This window comes from Saccopteryx bilineata, chromosome 4 (assembly GCF_036850765.1).
Source record: "Saccopteryx bilineata isolate mSacBil1 chromosome 4, mSacBil1_pri_phased_curated, whole genome shotgun sequence".
NCBI lineage: Eukaryota > Metazoa > Chordata > Mammalia > Chiroptera > Emballonuridae > Saccopteryx > Saccopteryx bilineata.
In genome coordinates, this window is record NC_089493.1 from 225,427,636 (window position 1) to 225,445,470 (window position 17,835).

The window sequence follows — 17,835 nt, forward strand, 5'->3', positions numbered from 1 at the left end:
ATGTAAAGAGTTCAGAGATAGAAAAGAGAAAGCTCTTTTGATAATACTCACAGGTAAAGTCAAAACTTCCCAGTAGCCAAAAAATAAATGGATGAAATGGTATATGTCTCAAAATCTGGAAACATGAATGTTTATCCCAAATTTTCACTTTCTAACGAATGCTAAAGGCAGTAAACCTGCTCTTAGCAAAAATTACAGGTAGAACCTAACTTTTGTTTTAAGTTAACGTTTAATGACTTTTTATGCTTCAGGAAAGTGGCATATAGTTCATTACCCAGCTCAATTACCTAATATAAGTCCTGCATGGAAGGCAGTCATTCGCCTGAAAAAAAAAATTTGTAAAAGTATGTTATAAATCTATCAGAAAAAAATCAATTTCTTTCTGCCTTACATGAGAAAAAATTCCAGCTAGGTAAAATGTACCTTGCCAAAAACAATTAAGGACAAATTGAAAGGGTTACCAATTCAGGATAAACCATTAAGAGGTTTTCTAGACGACTAACATATTTTCAAATTGATTCTCTGCCTCCAAGCAGATGGATTTATTTCTGTAATATTTTAATATAAGTTTCAATTAAATTAGCCTTACCAGATAATACTTTAAAGTAAATTAGTATTTTCTATGCTTGAAATTTAATCATTAAAACTTGTTTTTGTTAATGTGATTTCCTAGTTTTGTTGAGAAAAAATATAAGAAAGGAAGCCCATGTAATTGGTCATAAGCTCAAGGTATGATGCAATTTGCCATTCATGCAAAATGGGGTACCTTCGCATTTTGTGCTTGGCTTGTGGAAACTCAGGACACTGACCAATAAAGCTAGCTGTCAAATCATTTAAAACTATCCTCAGGCTTTGCTAAGTTTGACCACATTAATGGAATCTTGCTGACACAGCTTGTAAAACTTGTATGTCAGGTGCAACATGTAGGAAACTTGGGCCCCTTTTGTGCAGACGTTTGTTCAAAGGGAGCCACAGCCACCCAGCAGGACTGAGGCTGCTCCGAGTCTTGCTTTGTTCACAGCAGAGAAACTCTTTCAGTCGAGCTCCCAAGTCGGGGCCGGACTCCCTCAGCAGCTGGAGCGCTGGCTGGGTCTCTTTTGTTTGCTTTCTCTTTTCTTCTGGTCTGGTCCCCATCCTCTACCCTGAACACTTTTCTTGAGGGAATTATGATCCTTTTGGTGTTTTACAAAGTTAGCCTCTTTGGAGATTCTCCAAAATATGCAAGAAGTATATCATTTTTGTTGGTTTAAATTTTGTCTTTAGGAAAAAAGTTGCTGAAGTTTTTTTGGGGGGGAGAAATTTAAATAACACTTATTTTTTATATCTTTGGATATATAAAATGATTTTTTTAAAAAAAAAAAGTAAGAAGGGACAGAATATGAAGGAGCCAGAGGGAATTACAAAGACAAATTAAAAGAAGAAGCCATTCAGTACACGGGCGTGAGGCAGTAGCTCTGCTTCCCATGTGTGGTGTGTGCGCCACAGGTAAGGCGATGTCACGCAACCACATGAGCTGTGTTTAAAATAAGAGCCTAATGCAATCTATTTCACCAATCAGGGAGCAGGCATCTTCTCATGTTCCATCGGGTACTGACCATGCACTGCACTGAAGAGACTTTGCAGGACTGTTGATATAACCAACCAAGGATCAAACATATAAATAAACAAAAACATGTTGCTTTGCTGACCAGTTCTGCATACTTAAAAGAGTCAAATCTTTGCAAATGTGGCTTTAGGTGTATAACACATCTTCTCTGGGAAACAGTCATTACAAGAGAGCTCTTCAAAACCCTGCCATGAGCTGTCAAATGAGGGTTATGTGCAAGGCACAGTCAGGCCTGAAAGGCTGTGTGTGGTACAAGCACGGTCTTTGATGACTCAGAGTTGAAGGTAGATTCTGAGGGTGAATACAAGGACAGCCAATCGAAGTCATGCACCAATGCGGTATATGGGACGATTCAGGCTGTTCTACCAAGGCCCACCTGAGGCAGTGCTCTGGGAGAGTTGCCTGAGGCGGCTGTGTTTAGAGAGCTTCTTTATCTGCTCCCTCCTGTCTCATCTGACTGTCATATTAACCTTGCATGCAATTGGGTGGTGATTAAGGTGTCACTGGATGATAACTTAGAAGGAGAGTTGGGATTCAGCCGATTTGCACAGGTTGGGCAGAACCAATAACAAATTTTTTGTTGGAGTTTGGCAAACCGGTTGTTAAAATAGCACTTGTAATCGGGGACCTCTCTAAGGTGGGTGCCTGGGCAGTTGCCCAATGTGGAAATCACAAATTTATATTCCTTACTCTTTTTTTTTTTTTTTTAACAGAGACAGAGAGTGAGTCAGAGAGAGGGATAGAAAGGGACAGACAGACAGGAATAGAGAGAGATGAGAAGCATCAATCATTAGTTTTTCATTGCGCGTTGCAACACCTTAGTTGTTCATTGATTGCTTTCTCATATGTGCCTTGACCGTGGGCCTTCAGCAGACAGAGTAACCCCTTGCTGGAGCCAGCGACCTTGGGTTCAAGCTGGTGAGCTTTTTTGCTCAAACCAGATGAGCCCGCGCTCAAGCTGGTGACCTCGGGGTCTTGAACGTGGGTCCTCTGCATCCCAGTCCGACGCTCTATTCACTGAGCCACCGCCTGGTCAGGCTCCTTACTCTTTTTTAACGTTCATCTGCACAACGGCGTATTCTAAGCGCCCGTAGTAATGCTCATTCCATCCATAGGTGAAAAAAAATTGCAAGTGAGGACACCAATTAAGAAGCAATATGGAAATATTTTAAATAAGTTTTATTGTTTTTTGTCAGATATTATTTAATATTTTTTATTAATATTTTAAAACATAATCTAGTTTTGTGTACCTCTTTTATTCTTATTTAAGTATTAAATGCATGAAATAATAAACTACCTTTTGGAATATTGTTTTTATATACTTAAAATGGTCATTAGGGCAGAGAGCTGGTTAAATTATTTGAATCCCACCACTGCTTAGAAGATCTTAGTGCAGTTTATTTCATTATAAAGAAGAACACCTGACAATGGGAAAAATCTCTAAACCTCCTTTTGCGAGAGAGGAAACAAATCAATCAGCAATCAAAACAGGTCTGCTGTGCACCTGCTAGGTGCCTGACCAAATGGGAGGCACCTTGGGGCTCACAGAGGAGTGCAAGCCATGGTTTTGCCTCCTGGGATTTCCAACTTAGGTGTGCACAAAAACATGCCAGTGAAACTCTAACTCAGTGCAGAGCCCCGTGCGAGGAACACAACTACACAGTGCAGGCCGTACGTGTCAAAGGAGTGGTGACTAATGATGGGCTCCCACAGCTGCCCAACGGGGTGAGATCAAAACAGGGATCAACTGATTATCATCACAGTGGGAAAACACTAAACTATAACTCACACAGCATTCCACAGACACCAGAGAGAGACTAGAGAGAGCTACTGGGAGTATAGTAATTGCCTATTTTGTCAATATTAAACTTTCAGTAGGATTCTTTTTATTTCTTTCTCTTTTAAAATAAAGATTGTTTTAACTACCTTGACAGACAAAACTTATACGAGCATTTGAACATGGAGGAAAAGAAATGAGTCTTTGGGGTTAAAACTTCAATATGAAGTGTATTAAGTAAAGAAGATTCTTTTATGAAAGGCTTCTAAAGTTGTCTTAGATTTCTTAAATCAATCTGTAGCACATAATCAGTAAAACCGTATCATTTAAACAGAAAATTCATAACTTAGAAACTCACCCTTGTGCAGCTGTATCCTATTATGGGCTGTAACTTAACACATGAGTTTCAGAAGTTGTTAAAGTTGAGTTCAGGCTAACAAAACTGAACTGTTTTTTTGTTTTGTTTTTCTTAAGAAAGCCTATGGTGAGAGAAACAGCAGACTATAAAGAGGCACCTGATGTGATCATAGGATGAGTGTCAATCACATTTTATTTTTATTTGTTAAAGCTTATTTATATATTAAGAAATAAATATATTAGGACAGATGTGGCTACTAAGTGTTCAAGAAGCCACTTATTTATTTCCATTTTGAAACCCTTTTCCTTTGGGGCTGGGATTTTCACTATTTAAACTGTCAAATGTATATTTACTGAAAAAGGGGGAATAGTGCTTATCCCAGTGATATCTCAACTAAAATCTGAGTTTTTCTCTTAGTATAAATTCAAATAAAAAGATTTGGTATTATCTTTTAGTATAAAATGTTTAAGTAAAATTAGCATTTGAATATACTTCAGTAGACCAGACATCCACAGTTCAAATAATTGTAATTAAGATGCAATCCTTTTTTCCAAACTGAACTCGTGAGCAGTGGAGGTGTTCTTACCACACTTTTTCAGGCATGCTTTACATGGTGGGACACAAGGCAAGGTGTGCAGATTTCACTGCACACGTGCCTCATCCCTCACACCCTCTTCTTTAGGAAACCAGAAATGTACCATCAAATTTGTAGATTTCAGATAACTATACTAAAAAGCATGAAATGAAGAAAATATTTGACTCTTGAGTACTTTTGCTCTTTCCACATTGCATACAGCCAGATTCATGATTACGAAGATGTTTTTAATAGCTCTATAGTCTGGTCTAATTTTTCCAAAAGGTAAAAATGTATTTTTTTTGAAGTAAAGTATTCACCTATCTTATATAAATAAAACTTTCTATTCATGGAAATGCTTCCCAAAATGGAAGAGTTAATGCATCCCAAATATGTGAGAAATTTGCTTCAAACTGTGCAATGTTTAATAAAGGTTCCATCTTACTTTTTTTTATTATACAATTTGGGGAAACATATTGGCGAAATCTAACATGTCACATTATAAGTCAATGATAGAAACCAGCACATCCTCATGTCTTCAATCAGTGCTCAGATAGCTCTTTTACTACTGTGTGAGAAAACTTGTCTTGGTTTTGGCCTTCAGTTAGTGAATGTGGTTTCTCCCTATAGGCATGTGTACATTCACAAATCTTGCATCTTGCCTGAATGGATAAAAGGATTCTTGCCGTGAAAAAGCTGTAATTGTCTCCCCACTTAGTATCAGGAAGTGTACCTCCAACTGATGTCAATATAATCTTTTCCTCAATGCAACAAAAGGCTATAAACTTCCAGATGTAATCTAGGATCACTGTTAACTTTGATGGCTCCCTATTGCCCGCACATCAGGGGGACTCCACCTGCCTTCCAAACCTTGTCTTCATCTTCTCCAAAGCACTGTTCTTGAATAGCCTGATCTGTCTTCCAACAAGCGGTTCTCTCCTCAAAACTGCCCTTCCTCTCTCCTTCTCTGTCACACTTCTGTTCAGATATGCCTACTAAGTGGGTGTCCTCCACACTTCCGGAAGAGTTCATTTCAATCCCCTCTCTGTTTTCCTAACAGAGATTGCCATGACATGCTCATATAACAACTCTGAGAGGCAATGTCTTGTAATGGCTAAAGGTAAGAAGTTGGAAGGTAGAATTTGAATCCTGGCTCTATCACTTACCAGCTGTGTGACCTTGGGCCAGTCACTTAACCTCCATGAACCTCAGTTCCCTCACCTATAACTAAAAATAGTATCAACGTTACTGTCTCGCTGTGAAGAATTAATGTTCCTAGCATAGTGCCTGTCATCACGTGATGAGTTCTTGACTTCTTAGCACTCCTGTGAATGAAGGAAGAGCCTCCAGACGGCAGATAAGTGTATTGTGCTCTTGTATTTTGAAGAATTAATGTTCAGAGTAAGAACTGAGAATACAGCCACCTTGAAATGTGATTTCCTCTGAGAAAGTATGCGAGAATCTGTCAATCATTAGTATAAATTCAAACAAATAGTAAGCTCACACACACACTCTTAGAGATTTGACGAGGCTGTTTCACGATAGCTCATCTTTGCTTGTGACACATGGCACATGAAAATAACTGGATGTTGCACTAAGCCAAGAGTGGAAGGCAGCAAGGAGATGTGCCTCAATTCTCTGCAAAGAGATTCTGTTTGGTGGGGCGGAGACTCCCAGCGCTACTTCTTACAAAATGGAGACATTTAGGTAGTGGAGAACAGTCCAGTGACAGCCTAATGAGCAAACTTCAAATTGAGAGCGCACCTTTTTAAAAATGTCTTTCCATTATTTTTATTTTTAGGTTATTTTTATTTTAGATATAGAATAGAGAAAAGAGACAAAATTGTTAACAGAATTCATTTCCAGGAAAGAAAATAAAAAACAAATCTCAACTGCCAATGAACTCCTCGTCTAAAACAAATGAGAGATTTAATGAATTGCAAACTGCCACTTGAAAGGCTGAGGAATGCATTCAAACTTTATTTATTTAAATTAATGTAACTATCCTCAGGTGCACTGGTCTCAGACCAGAAAACTGTGGGTGCGTTTCCTCACCAACTTGAAGAAAACATTTAATTTACTATTGCTTGTTTTTTTAAAAATTCAAATGCCAACTGAGGGCAGCAAATTAATAAAAGGATCACTTATATCCTCTATGTTATGTATTTCTAAATAATAAAAAGAAAAAAATTGCCTTTGCTTTTATAGAAGAGAAATTTAGAAAAAACACTTTTACAGTGTTTTTTACACTCCTTTGTTCAACTGTGCTGGCTTTTAAAACTTTCTTTGCTTGGCTTTTCATCTTGCAGGAAAGTACAGTAGCAATTTTTCTTAAGCAATTGGCAGTAATGTGCTTAATTCCTTAGCCCTTTTCTTTTGGAAGGAACAGACTGGGCCAGGGTGAAGAAAGAAAAGCCAGAAGTGACTAGGAGGAGAGGAGGCGCTCAGAACCTGCCATTCCAAGCTGATGGCAGCTTTTTATAGGCTGTGTGTGTCAAACACGATTGTGGTGGCAGCAACTATAGGTGTGCCAAAGAAAATGAGTCTGCGTGCTAAACTCTGGCGTGTGTACGGTAGGTTGCCAAGGCATGGCATAGTCCCAAGATGACTTGATTTTTGCCCCAGAAGGTAACTAAGCCTGTTCCCATTTATTCCACGAGAATGCTGAGTGGTTGGGTGTTTTGATGTTATAAAAACTCCTGGAACTGAAATCTGTCATTTGGCTTCCTTTCATTTGGTCATCTTTCAGATTAGAAACACAACTGAATACTGACACCTATGAAGCAATGCAAGCAGTTGCAGAGTTATCAGCACCTTCTAGGTTAAGCAGGAAGTGCTACCTGATCACATTGAGGTTCTATGTCAATGAATGAAATACATAAAATAGGATACTTGTTTGTTGTTGTTATTTTATACATATAAAAGAGTCCCTGCAAAGGTCTGAATGACAAAATATAATGTATGCTTTATTTTAACCCTTCTTCTATTTTATTCTTTGTGCTAAACTATAAACAATTTCTGGGATTAATGCATCTTAAAAAGTGGGCCATGATTTCAGATTAAACTTCTTAAATTCATAATGAACTCAGTGAAAAAATTTCCCTTTATTTCTCTTTACTTTTTCCACTATCCAAAGACTCAGCATAAGACCCCTGGTCTTATACAATTTATTCAAAGCTCTGGGCAGGTCAAGAGCCCTTTACCCTTTCTAGTAAATTCAGTGCTATTGTAGGAGACATTCTTTCCTTCCCTTTTCATTTAAAGAAACATACCAACCTTGAATAGTCTCCAGGTTAGACTGGGGTAGGGAGTGAGTTTATTACTTCTAACACAGCTATTGACACATGCTTAAAGACAATACAAAGAAGGAAGGAAGGAAAGGGAAGGAAAGAAGGAAGGAAGGAAGGAAGGAAGGAAGGAAGGAAGGAAGGAAGGAAGGAAGGAAGGAAGGGAAAAGGAAGGAAAAAGGAAGGAGAAAAGGAAGAAAGGAAGAAGGAAAAGAAGGAAGGGCTTTAATTTTATGCCTTAGAGGTCAGATAAGTTATCATTTAATTTCTAAAAAGAATATAGAATAAAATGGCCTAACATTTCCTTTTCTTCATCACACATATGAGAAATATAAACTAACAGGACATCTGGAAACTAACATTATTCAGCACTCAGAAAGGAAAAATTCATACCATTGAAGCTTTGATGAAGACAAACATAAAGAGATTTACAACGAAGAAAGCTATAACCTATTGAAGTAAAAAAAAAAAATCCATATGCATTTTACCTTTTGGGCAGTTCCATAGCAAAGTTCTATTTCAGAAGCTCTTTGTAATATGAAACCCACTGTAGATAAGATACAATTGGAAGATAGTCTGTTTTGCAGCAGCAGGAAATCAAATCGGTTCCAGAAACAAAGTTATATGACAAATGGTTTAATAGTATTGCCAGATTTGGAAAGCTTCATTGAATTATTTTTTATAATCATTAAAAGAAGATTTTAAAATATCTTTGCCATAGCCATTTGGATATTTTGGAAGGGAAGGCTGTTGCAGAGGTGAAAGACATCTAATTTTACTGGCCTTTTAACTAATGTGTTATAATTTGTTATCAAAATTTAAGAGCTCAATGATGACTTACTAACTTTTGCTTGCAACAAAAAATTTCAGACAAATACAGTACTTGGTTCAACATAACTAATATATGTTATCAAGGATTAAACAGGTTAGTAAATATATATTTTATTATAATATGCAATCTATTTTTAATTTCAATCTTAGAAGCAATCAGCCTTGCTTTATTTCAAAAAAGCATCTGGTAAAGTTCATTAAGTCTTAGGTGAGTCTTAAATTTTAGGAGAGAATTCTAAACCATTAGCAAGATGCATAACTGAAAAAATAACCCGGCAACTCATACCGTAGGTGAAATGAAATAAAATCTTTCTCCTGACTAAAGTCAGGAACAAGTTAAATATAATTTAGACCACAGCGCACGACTACAGAGACTTCGAAGAAATCATACTTAAATAGGATGTAACTAGATGTTTAGGGCTATTTTCTTAAAAAGTAAAAAAACTTTTCCCCCTTTAGTACTTACAATCTTTGAAGACTAGAGCTGGATCTCTGTGAGGCAAGACTTGCGCAATGATGTGTCGCAGGGATTCCAAGGTTCTGTCCATCTTGGGTCTGCCTGTGTAAGCCTGCAGCACAGTGTCCTCATGCCTGAATTCCTGCAGCCCTGGACTGAATTTGTGCAGCTCATTGATGCACAGGATTACCAAAGAATCCCTTTTAACATCTGCCAATCAGACATTTCCCAGAATCTAAAGACCCCTCAGGGGGCCCTCCTCCCAGGCCCACTTATCTTTGTTGTGTGCTGAGCTAATTAGCTCTAAAGGCTGGCTGACAGGCGGGCTTCCATTGCTTCCTTCTGTTAAACACACCCACCTACAGGCTAGCTGGGGAAGCTCCTGGATCGTGGGAACAGCTTTCTCTCCAGCTGGATTTTGCCTGAATAGCTTGCAGCTTTCTGACTTGGATATTTCTTTTGGTCCTCCATCTTCAAATGTGCTGTTCCCAGGTATATAGATAGAATCGGGAAGTTTATTTCTCATAGAAATTCCCTTAGTAACAAAGGAGTTTCTAGCTAAAGGCTTCCAGCTCAGAATCAGTATAATCTAAATTCTTCTTTGGTATAAAGTTTGTGACTGTAACCAGACACCAGATCATGCCTCTATTTCAATTCAGCAGCACTTCTTTGGAAGCCAAGTTTTAATTCTCCAAACCCTTTCTCTGCCCAAATTACAGTCAATTCTGATGAGCAGTGGCAAGTAAAACCTTGTGGACTGACTTTTGACTTGCCTGGGAACATTTGTTCTCCTATTTATCCATCAAGGCAAATCATTCCCAAGATTAACTTTAATGAATTCTGATATCATTTAGTTCCTTTCATTTCATGATAATTATTTCTATTAAAAGCTGCAGAAGCAATAAATAAATTTTTCAAAAGAATATAAGTAGTTATTAAAAGATCTTAAGAAAACAGATTCTATTTCTATATATACTGCTTGCAACATTAATCTTTCCATAGGAGACATAAATATGTCATGGGATGCCACTGCAGTGATAAGGATTTGAACCAAATATAAAAGAATTTATTTTAATGGCTATAACCTATGTTAGTTGTTGAGGACTTTTTTTAAATTTTATTTAAAATATTTTTTCAGAATAGGCATGAGTTCACTTTACAATGTTATTTCCCCAATGTCAGATTCCATAACTATGTTGTAATATATGATTAACTGAAACCAATCCTTTAAAGGCTATATAAAAATAAAATGTTTTCCCTGCAATCAGCTTCTTCGGCCAGTTGGTAGAAGAGTAGTGGGCTTAATAAAAGAAAACAAGAAATGGGACTATAATCATTATTATTATTATAATGACCATCACTTAGTAAATGCCCACAGCGAGTATATGCCACACACAACAGACAGGAGGCTGCCCTAGACTGCAAATATATTGTTATAAAAAAGAACTTGAGAGAAATAGCAGTTCACATTAATAAACATATTTAGGGTCCCAAAGTATACTTCACATGGGCTGTACTAAATAGGAAATCATCAATATCTTTGCCATCCAGGTTATCATTGAAAAGAAATTGGATAGTTTTTAGACAATAAAAAACAGAAACAAAATTGTTATATATTGACTGGACACAAAGTATAAACAAATGTAAGTATATTCAGTGTGATATTGAGTTAGAAACCAAGATATTTACAGTTCCCATTAGAGAAACATAAAAAACATGTAATTCTCAAAGAACTAAGACTGATAATATAAAAACAGTAATTAAAAATTAATTATGCTGTGATTTCAATCAATAAATGAACTATTTACGGGCTTACATTTAATTCCAGTAGTACATAAAAATGCTTTGGTTGTGTGGTATAGTGGAAGGGGCACTGAATTTGGGATTAGGAAGGTGTAGGGTTTGATTTGTGTTATCTCTGTAACTTTAGAGAAGTCACTCATGTTTTCTGGGCTCAGAGTCTGTATCCAGAAGATGAGAGGGTTGAACTAGATGCTCTCTCAGATCTAACATCTACGATTCCATGGCTATATTGCAAATGAACATGGATGTTATCAAGTATTTTCTAGCTTTCTGGAAAGTCATATATTTATTTCCTAAAAGCTGGACTGGTCTTCAAACAAATTATTTCTATTTGTCAACCCACAGTCAACCCATATCCATGCAACAGCATGAGAGACAAATCAATAAGGTAAATTCAAAGATATGTACCTCTAATGCTACCTAAAATGAAAGGCAAGAATTTGTTAAGTAAATTAGTCTTCAATCTTCATATGATTTTCCTAAAGAAGACAAATTAGAGAACCCAAAAACAACTTTGCAAAGATAATTTCTTAAATATATCATGTTTCATAAATCTATCTTTAATGTTATATTTTAAGAAAATAAAAAAAAGAATTCTAGAAAGGTAGATTATACATTAGTCAGTTAATACAGTTTCTTTTTTCTCATTAGGCCTTCTCATTCAGTAGTTTTCTGAAACCATTATTCTTCCTTGTCTGCCCATAAAGATACTTCACCTTAAAGTGCTGTAAGACAGTCTAGAAAAACTCCGTGGTTTCTCACCATCCTCTTTGATGCAGAAAGCACCTGGTAAACATGGCAGGATCTGAGAAAACCCTGCACAGTGTGTCTGTTTTAGTACAGACACTACATACAGTTCACATGCGAGATTTCACTGTCCTTCTCAGCCATCTGTAGGAATATGCCAAAAGCAAAATCAAAGCATTGAGGTTCCTGACTACAGTAAAAACCAAAATAATGTTTTTACAAATCCTGTTAGAGTACTAAGAAGTACGAGAAATAGCATCCAACTTATGCAGTGATGAAGTTCTCATTCAGTGGCTGAAGAGGACGGCTCTAGACCACAGCACACTTACCAAGAGCTTCCAGGAAGTATGGAACTCTGTGAGAAGATGAAAAATCAAGGAGATACTGTATATATTTTGCAACATTTCAAGCAGAGTGTCAAAAAAACCCAAAACACTTTGGAAACAATAATTTTGCTGGTACGGAAAATCCTTTTTTATCATTCCAGCCATATTTTTGTTGAGAAATAGTTCATTACAGGTACAAAAATGATAAGGAGGCAGGGGTTACTAACTGAAATAACACCCAGAATGTTAGAAAACATAAACCATCTTTAGTTCAAAACCAGAAGGAGCCCTAGCTTCTGCTTCCCCACTTGATAATCTGCTCTGCCTGGGAAGAAGACTGGGGTAGGTGAAGCCTGAGAGGGGGCCTGCAGGTGAGGCTGCAAGGAGGCGTGTGAGACTCCAGGTCCAGCAAAATGTCAGCACAAGACATACAGACGCCAAAGAATACACCTGCGGTAACTGAGCCTGGGCCAGTTTACTACTCACCCCTAAGGAACCAGGTGACTGAGGGAAGGAGAGGCTGCTGATTGAGATGTGGGAATACTGACTTCTCTGAAATAATTTTTTCACTTACTTGCTAATGCTTGATTATTAAACACTTAAACTGAAGAGAAAGTAAATAAAATAAAAAAGAATTTAATTCATGCAGTTAAAAACATAGAGAGAGGCCTGACCTGTGGTGGCGCAGTGGATAAAGCATCGACCTGGAAATGCTGAGGTCGCCGGTTCGAAACCCTGGGCTTGCCTGGTCAAGGCACATATGGGAGTTGATGCTTCCAGCTCCTCCCCCCTGTCTCTCTCTCTCTCTCTCTCTCTCTCTCTCTCCCCCCCCCTCCTCTCTAAAATGAATAAATAAAAATTTAAAAAAAATTAAAAAATAAAAAAAATTATAAAAAAAAGAAAAAGAAAAAAGGAATAGGCAAAAGTAAAAAAAAACAAAAAAAAAACAAACAAAAAAAAACATAGAGAGAGCAAGTAGCTTACAAAAGGAATGGGAACCAAGGACAGCAACACCTTCCAGATGCCACTGGGAGACGCGGAGGGCACTGGAAGGGCCTCAATGCTGCCTGGCCCCGAGGGTCGGAGGGAGTGGGAGTGAGAGGGCCATGAGGACACTGCAGAGGTAACGACTAACGACTGTGTCAGCTAGGAACGGACAATAGTAGGAATGAATGGCTGGTTATCTCAACAGGGAAGGGACCAATGAAATGTTTGAATCAAGGTCTTCTCTAGAGAAGGCCAGTTAGAAAGGCAACTTCAGTTTAGACAAATTTAAAAACACAGGCAACATCTGGCCTGTGGTGGCTCACTGGATAAAGCATTGATCTGGAATGCTGGGGTCACCAGATCAAAGCACTGGGCTTGGCTGGTCAAGGCACATACGAGAAGCAACTACATAATACAAATTGATGCTTTCTGCTCTTCCCCCCACATTCTCTCTCTAAAATCAATAAATAAAATAAATCTTAAAAAAACAACACAGACAACATAAAATAACTTAATTTCAGACATTTGTTCTTTGATATTTCACTACATTTAAGAAATCATCAATAAACAATAATCTGTTGAACTACATGAATTAGAAAATTGATTAATACTCCATCTAGATTGAAGAATGTAAATTTCCCCACTTTTATGGAAAATTATGTAAAAATGTTTTCATAAAACAATTTTCTTCTGTGCCAGGTAAAAGTATGAGTGAGCTGCCCTTTTCCCTTGCCAGGGAAGTCAGACTCAACCCCCTAACCGAAAAGCAGAGTGAAGTAAACCTCCCTCACCTGAGTCTTCTCTATGCAGAAGGGACCCTGCATGAGGGCATGTCATCCTAATTGTTTTAAATAAACAGTCACCCAGGCCTGTCTTGGGATTTCCTTTTCAAAAAGAAGTAAAATGGATTTTTCAAGAAATACACTGCCCTGGCCAGTTGGCTCAGTGGTAGAGCGTCAGCCCAGCGTGTGTATGTCCCGGGTTTGATTCCAGGTCAGGGCACACAGTAGAAGGAACCATCTGCTTCTCCAACCCTACCCCTCTCACTTCTCTTTCTCTATCGCTCTCTCCCCTCTATCTTCCCCTTCCACAGCCAAGGCTCCATTGCAGCGAATTGGCCCGAGGTGCTAAGGATGGCTCTATGGCCTCTACCTCAGGCACTAAGAAAAAGTTCCATTGCTTAGCAACGGAGCTATGCCCCAGTTGGGCAGAGCACCACCCTGTAGGGGACTTGCAGGGTGGATCCCGGTTCAGGTGCTAGACAGAGTCTGTCTCTGCCTCCCCTCCTCTCACTTAATTTAATAAAAGAAAAGAAAAGAAGGAAGGAAGGAAGGAAGGAAGGAAGGAAGGAAGGAAGGAAGGAAGGAAGGAAGGAAGGAAGAGAAAAAGAAGAAAGAAGAAAGAAAGAAAGAAAGAAGAAAGAAAGAAAGAAAGAAAGAAAGAAAGAAAGAAAGAAAGAAAGAAAGAAAGAAAAAAAGAAAGAAAGAAAAGAAAAAAGAAAAGAAAAGAAAAAAGAAAAGGCCAAAGAAATCATTGGGGGAGAGTTAGCTAATTCACAATTTAACACCTTACGATAAACTATCATATTATTTAAAGATGGGAGAATTTGGATGTTCAAATTCACAAGATTAGAGATAATGAATGATACCATCTTTGGGCCATACTATGGCTGGCTGACTTCTAGCATAATATGTATTTTTTAAAAAATAAATTTTTGTTTTGTTTTTGGAGTGGAATTTGCCATTTGCCTTTACAATATTTTTTCTTTCATAAGCATTTGTCTAATTATTGGTTCCTCTTCATCTTCCTGTATTTTCTCACAAAATACCCTCACCCACCCCCCTGGGTCTACTGTGCACGACTGTAATTTATTTTCTTGGGTGGTCAGGAAAAAGCTTTATACAAGTTGTGGCTATAAAGCGATCAGATTGAGCCTAAAAGAGGTATCTAAACTGTCTTTGAGCCACTCCTCAGAGAGATGCGGTCTTCTGTAACAGGCATGCTGAGGAATGGGACACACACTCATTCTACGTTAGTTAATTGGAGCTACCTTTTTCTTCTTTAAAGTTATGTTTCTGGGGGTCTGAGTTGTATAAAATGTTTAAATATTTGAAACAATAATGAGCATACTAAAATGAAAATCTAGACTATGACAAAATTAATATTAGATTAAAACAAGCTTAGGGAGAATGTTTATGGTTATAAACAAATGACTTAAACCTGAGATTAGTTGGAAGATGTTAAATTCAAGCACAACCCAGTAATTTCACAGCTCCATATATTTTAGATGAAACTTCCTGTAAAGACTGCATCATTAGTATACTCTTAATTCAATTCAGGCTACACTTATGGATATGCTTACATTAAGATAAAAGCCCTGTGCCCATCCATTTCACACTGTAAACTGTAATTTCCCTTTTACTTCCTATGCAGTCACCACCAGAGCACTGCACTTAGCATCCATCCTGCTGACAAAGGAGTAACATTATTTCTTTTCAAAATGTTTAAAGAAAGAATAAGAAACTGCATAGAAATAGAACCTATTTTTCCACAAACTGAAAACCAGAGAAAGACCAAATTAGAGAATAATATATTGTTCTGATCCTCTCAGGGTACTTCAGTAGCCTTGAGCTCAAATAGGATTCCCACACCACCTTGCTCCTCTTCCACCTCCCTATGGAAAACCAGACATATTCCACTCAGGCCTTCGATTTTTTTTGTATGTGTATGACAGAGGCAGAGAGAGACAGAGAGGGACAGACAGACAGGAAGGAAGAGAGATGAGAAGTATTGTATTTATATTCATTCTTTGTTGCAGCTCCTTAGTTCTTCATTGATTGCTTTCTCATGTGCCTTGACTGGGGGCTACAGCAGAGCAACTGACCCCTTGCTCAAGCCAGTGACTTTGGATGCAAGCCAGTGACCTTGGGCTTCAAGCCAGTGACCATGGGATTTAAGCCAGTGACCTTTGGGCTCAAGCCAGCGACGATGGGGTCATATCTATGATCCCACGCTCAAGCCAGCAACCTTGGGGTTTTGAACTTGGGTCTTGTGTCCCAGTCCGATGCTTTATTCATTGCTCCAACTCCTGGTCAGGTAGAGCTTCGATCTACTGAGATGGGTTTTCTTTGGGCTGTGAGAAGATAGAAAGGCTTACTGTAGCATGGAGCTTTACGGGGTGGGGAAACCAAACTTTTCTAAAAAGGAAGGAAACTTTGTGGAGTATGAGACTCACAACCTGGATCTGTTGTGAGGACTATCTTCTCTCATACTACAGGGCTAGAAAAACAAGTCAAAATTTGTGGACCTTAGTGACTTTGCAGAGACCCTCAAAGTTCCAAACCACCCAACTGTGCTGGTTTTTCTACCATTCACTTTTCCGGTACTTATTTTTAACTCCCACTCACTCCCAACCGTATTTCACTTTATGTGACTCTGGGAAAGCAATTTTACATCCAAAGGTATTTTCTCATCTCTAAACAAAAGCAAGGTAGTAAAGAATCTCTGTAATGCTAGTATAATAGGATTCTGTTCCAGATTGTCTTAACCTTAATTCTGTCCTTAGGCTGCCTGGGTGGGCAACCTTTTAGACCCTATGCCTCTCCAGTCCATTTAATTGCAACGTTAACTTCCTTAGTTCTAGTACCTTCTTTGCCTTTAGAATCAAATAATCGCACTGCTCAAAATCTAGAATTGCTTTTTCCTAATATATCGTTAAAATAATTTTAAAATTTCAAAATCCTCTTTAATTGGGTCCCTTGGAGCACAACTCCCATTTCCCAACTGCAGCGTAACAAGCATACTATATTCCTGGGCTGCATTTTCTGCATTTCTTCTTTGCAAGCACTCGTCTTTGATTGACCCGAATTCCACTCCCAAAACAACTCGTCACTCTGGCCTTTCACTTATCCACTGTCCCTGGTTTCCTCAGCACGACAGCAATACTGGGCTCCGTATATTACTTTGTACAGTCACATACCAGTACTGTTGTCTCCTTGGAAACTGCAGGCTACCCATAAGTGGTCTGAGTCAACTGGGTACAGGTGAGTAGGATGAAATAATGTATTTCATTTCCAATTCGCATCAGATAATCAGAATGTTAGGTAAATATACTCCAAAACACACATTTGATAATCCCATCAAGCTGTCAATATTATGTTGTTAAAATGATTTAGACATATTATAAAAAATACATAATTTTAAATTCAAAGCTATGTACTTTCAAAAAGTTTAAGAAAATTAAATTTTCTTGCATTTTTATTAATGTGAATTTATTAATGAAAGGCCTGCAAATAGCCAGTAAAATTAATTTGGCAAAGGTGTAAAAATATCTACTGTCTTTATCAATTTTGGAAGAATTTGCTGTTATTGCCTCTGGTGGAACATTTATCACAGATGGAAGTAATTTAAGGACATCCTGTTAGGTGTGACATTGCCATCTAGCGGTCATTTTCCACTGTGGGTTCCTCTGGCCTCCAGGGCAGTGCTGAAGGGACTTAAAAGTCATCAGGGACATATACTTAGGCACCCATGTTCACAACTCATTGGATTATCAAGTCTGAGGGAGGAACTATGTCTTGTGTATCTCATTTCTTTCCTACACTAAGTCCGCGTTAATGCTGAAGTGAAACATGTTTTGGAACCACCAGCTAAGAATATTAGGGAGAACTTTTTTCACGCCTCCTCCTTTTACCTTCCCCCACACTCTAAACTCTTTTACTTCTACACAGCCTGCATAAAATCTGGCAACTGTAAAAACTGTAGTGAAAACTATTTTCAAGTTTCTGTTCCTACGACCATATCACTAATTTAAATAGCAGAAAAAAAATTAATGCACTATTGATTTATCCTTGCTATTGGAAAATAAAAAAAAAGAAGACAGCAGTGAATTCTTTCAGTGGTTAAATAAAATGCAACCAAGTTGTTATGCAGAATTTCAGAAAGACAAATATCATTGAAATCATTTGGATACCTACACTTTACTGAATGCATTCAAAGTACTTTCTGTGCATTGCCTCATGTGGCCCTCAAAACAACCCTACCAAGTTGTGACAAATCTAATTTTAATAGTAAGAAAGACCA

General features: G+C 37.9%; 1 protein-coding gene across 1 annotated transcript in view; it reads right to left on the reverse strand.

The window, feature by feature from the left end:
* Window positions 1-9,099, reverse strand: part of LIX1 (limb and CNS expressed 1) — a 58,164-nt gene extending 49,065 nt beyond the window's left edge. Inside the window, exon 1 of the mRNA XM_066277805.1 lies at window positions 8,900-9,099. Within this exon, the coding sequence (XP_066133902.1) occupies window positions 8,900-8,981 (82 nt within the window). The 5' untranslated portion in view covers window positions 8,982-9,099. The remainder of the gene's footprint in view (window positions 1-8,899) is intronic.
* Between the last annotated feature and the right edge of the window lie 8,736 nt (window positions 9,100-17,835).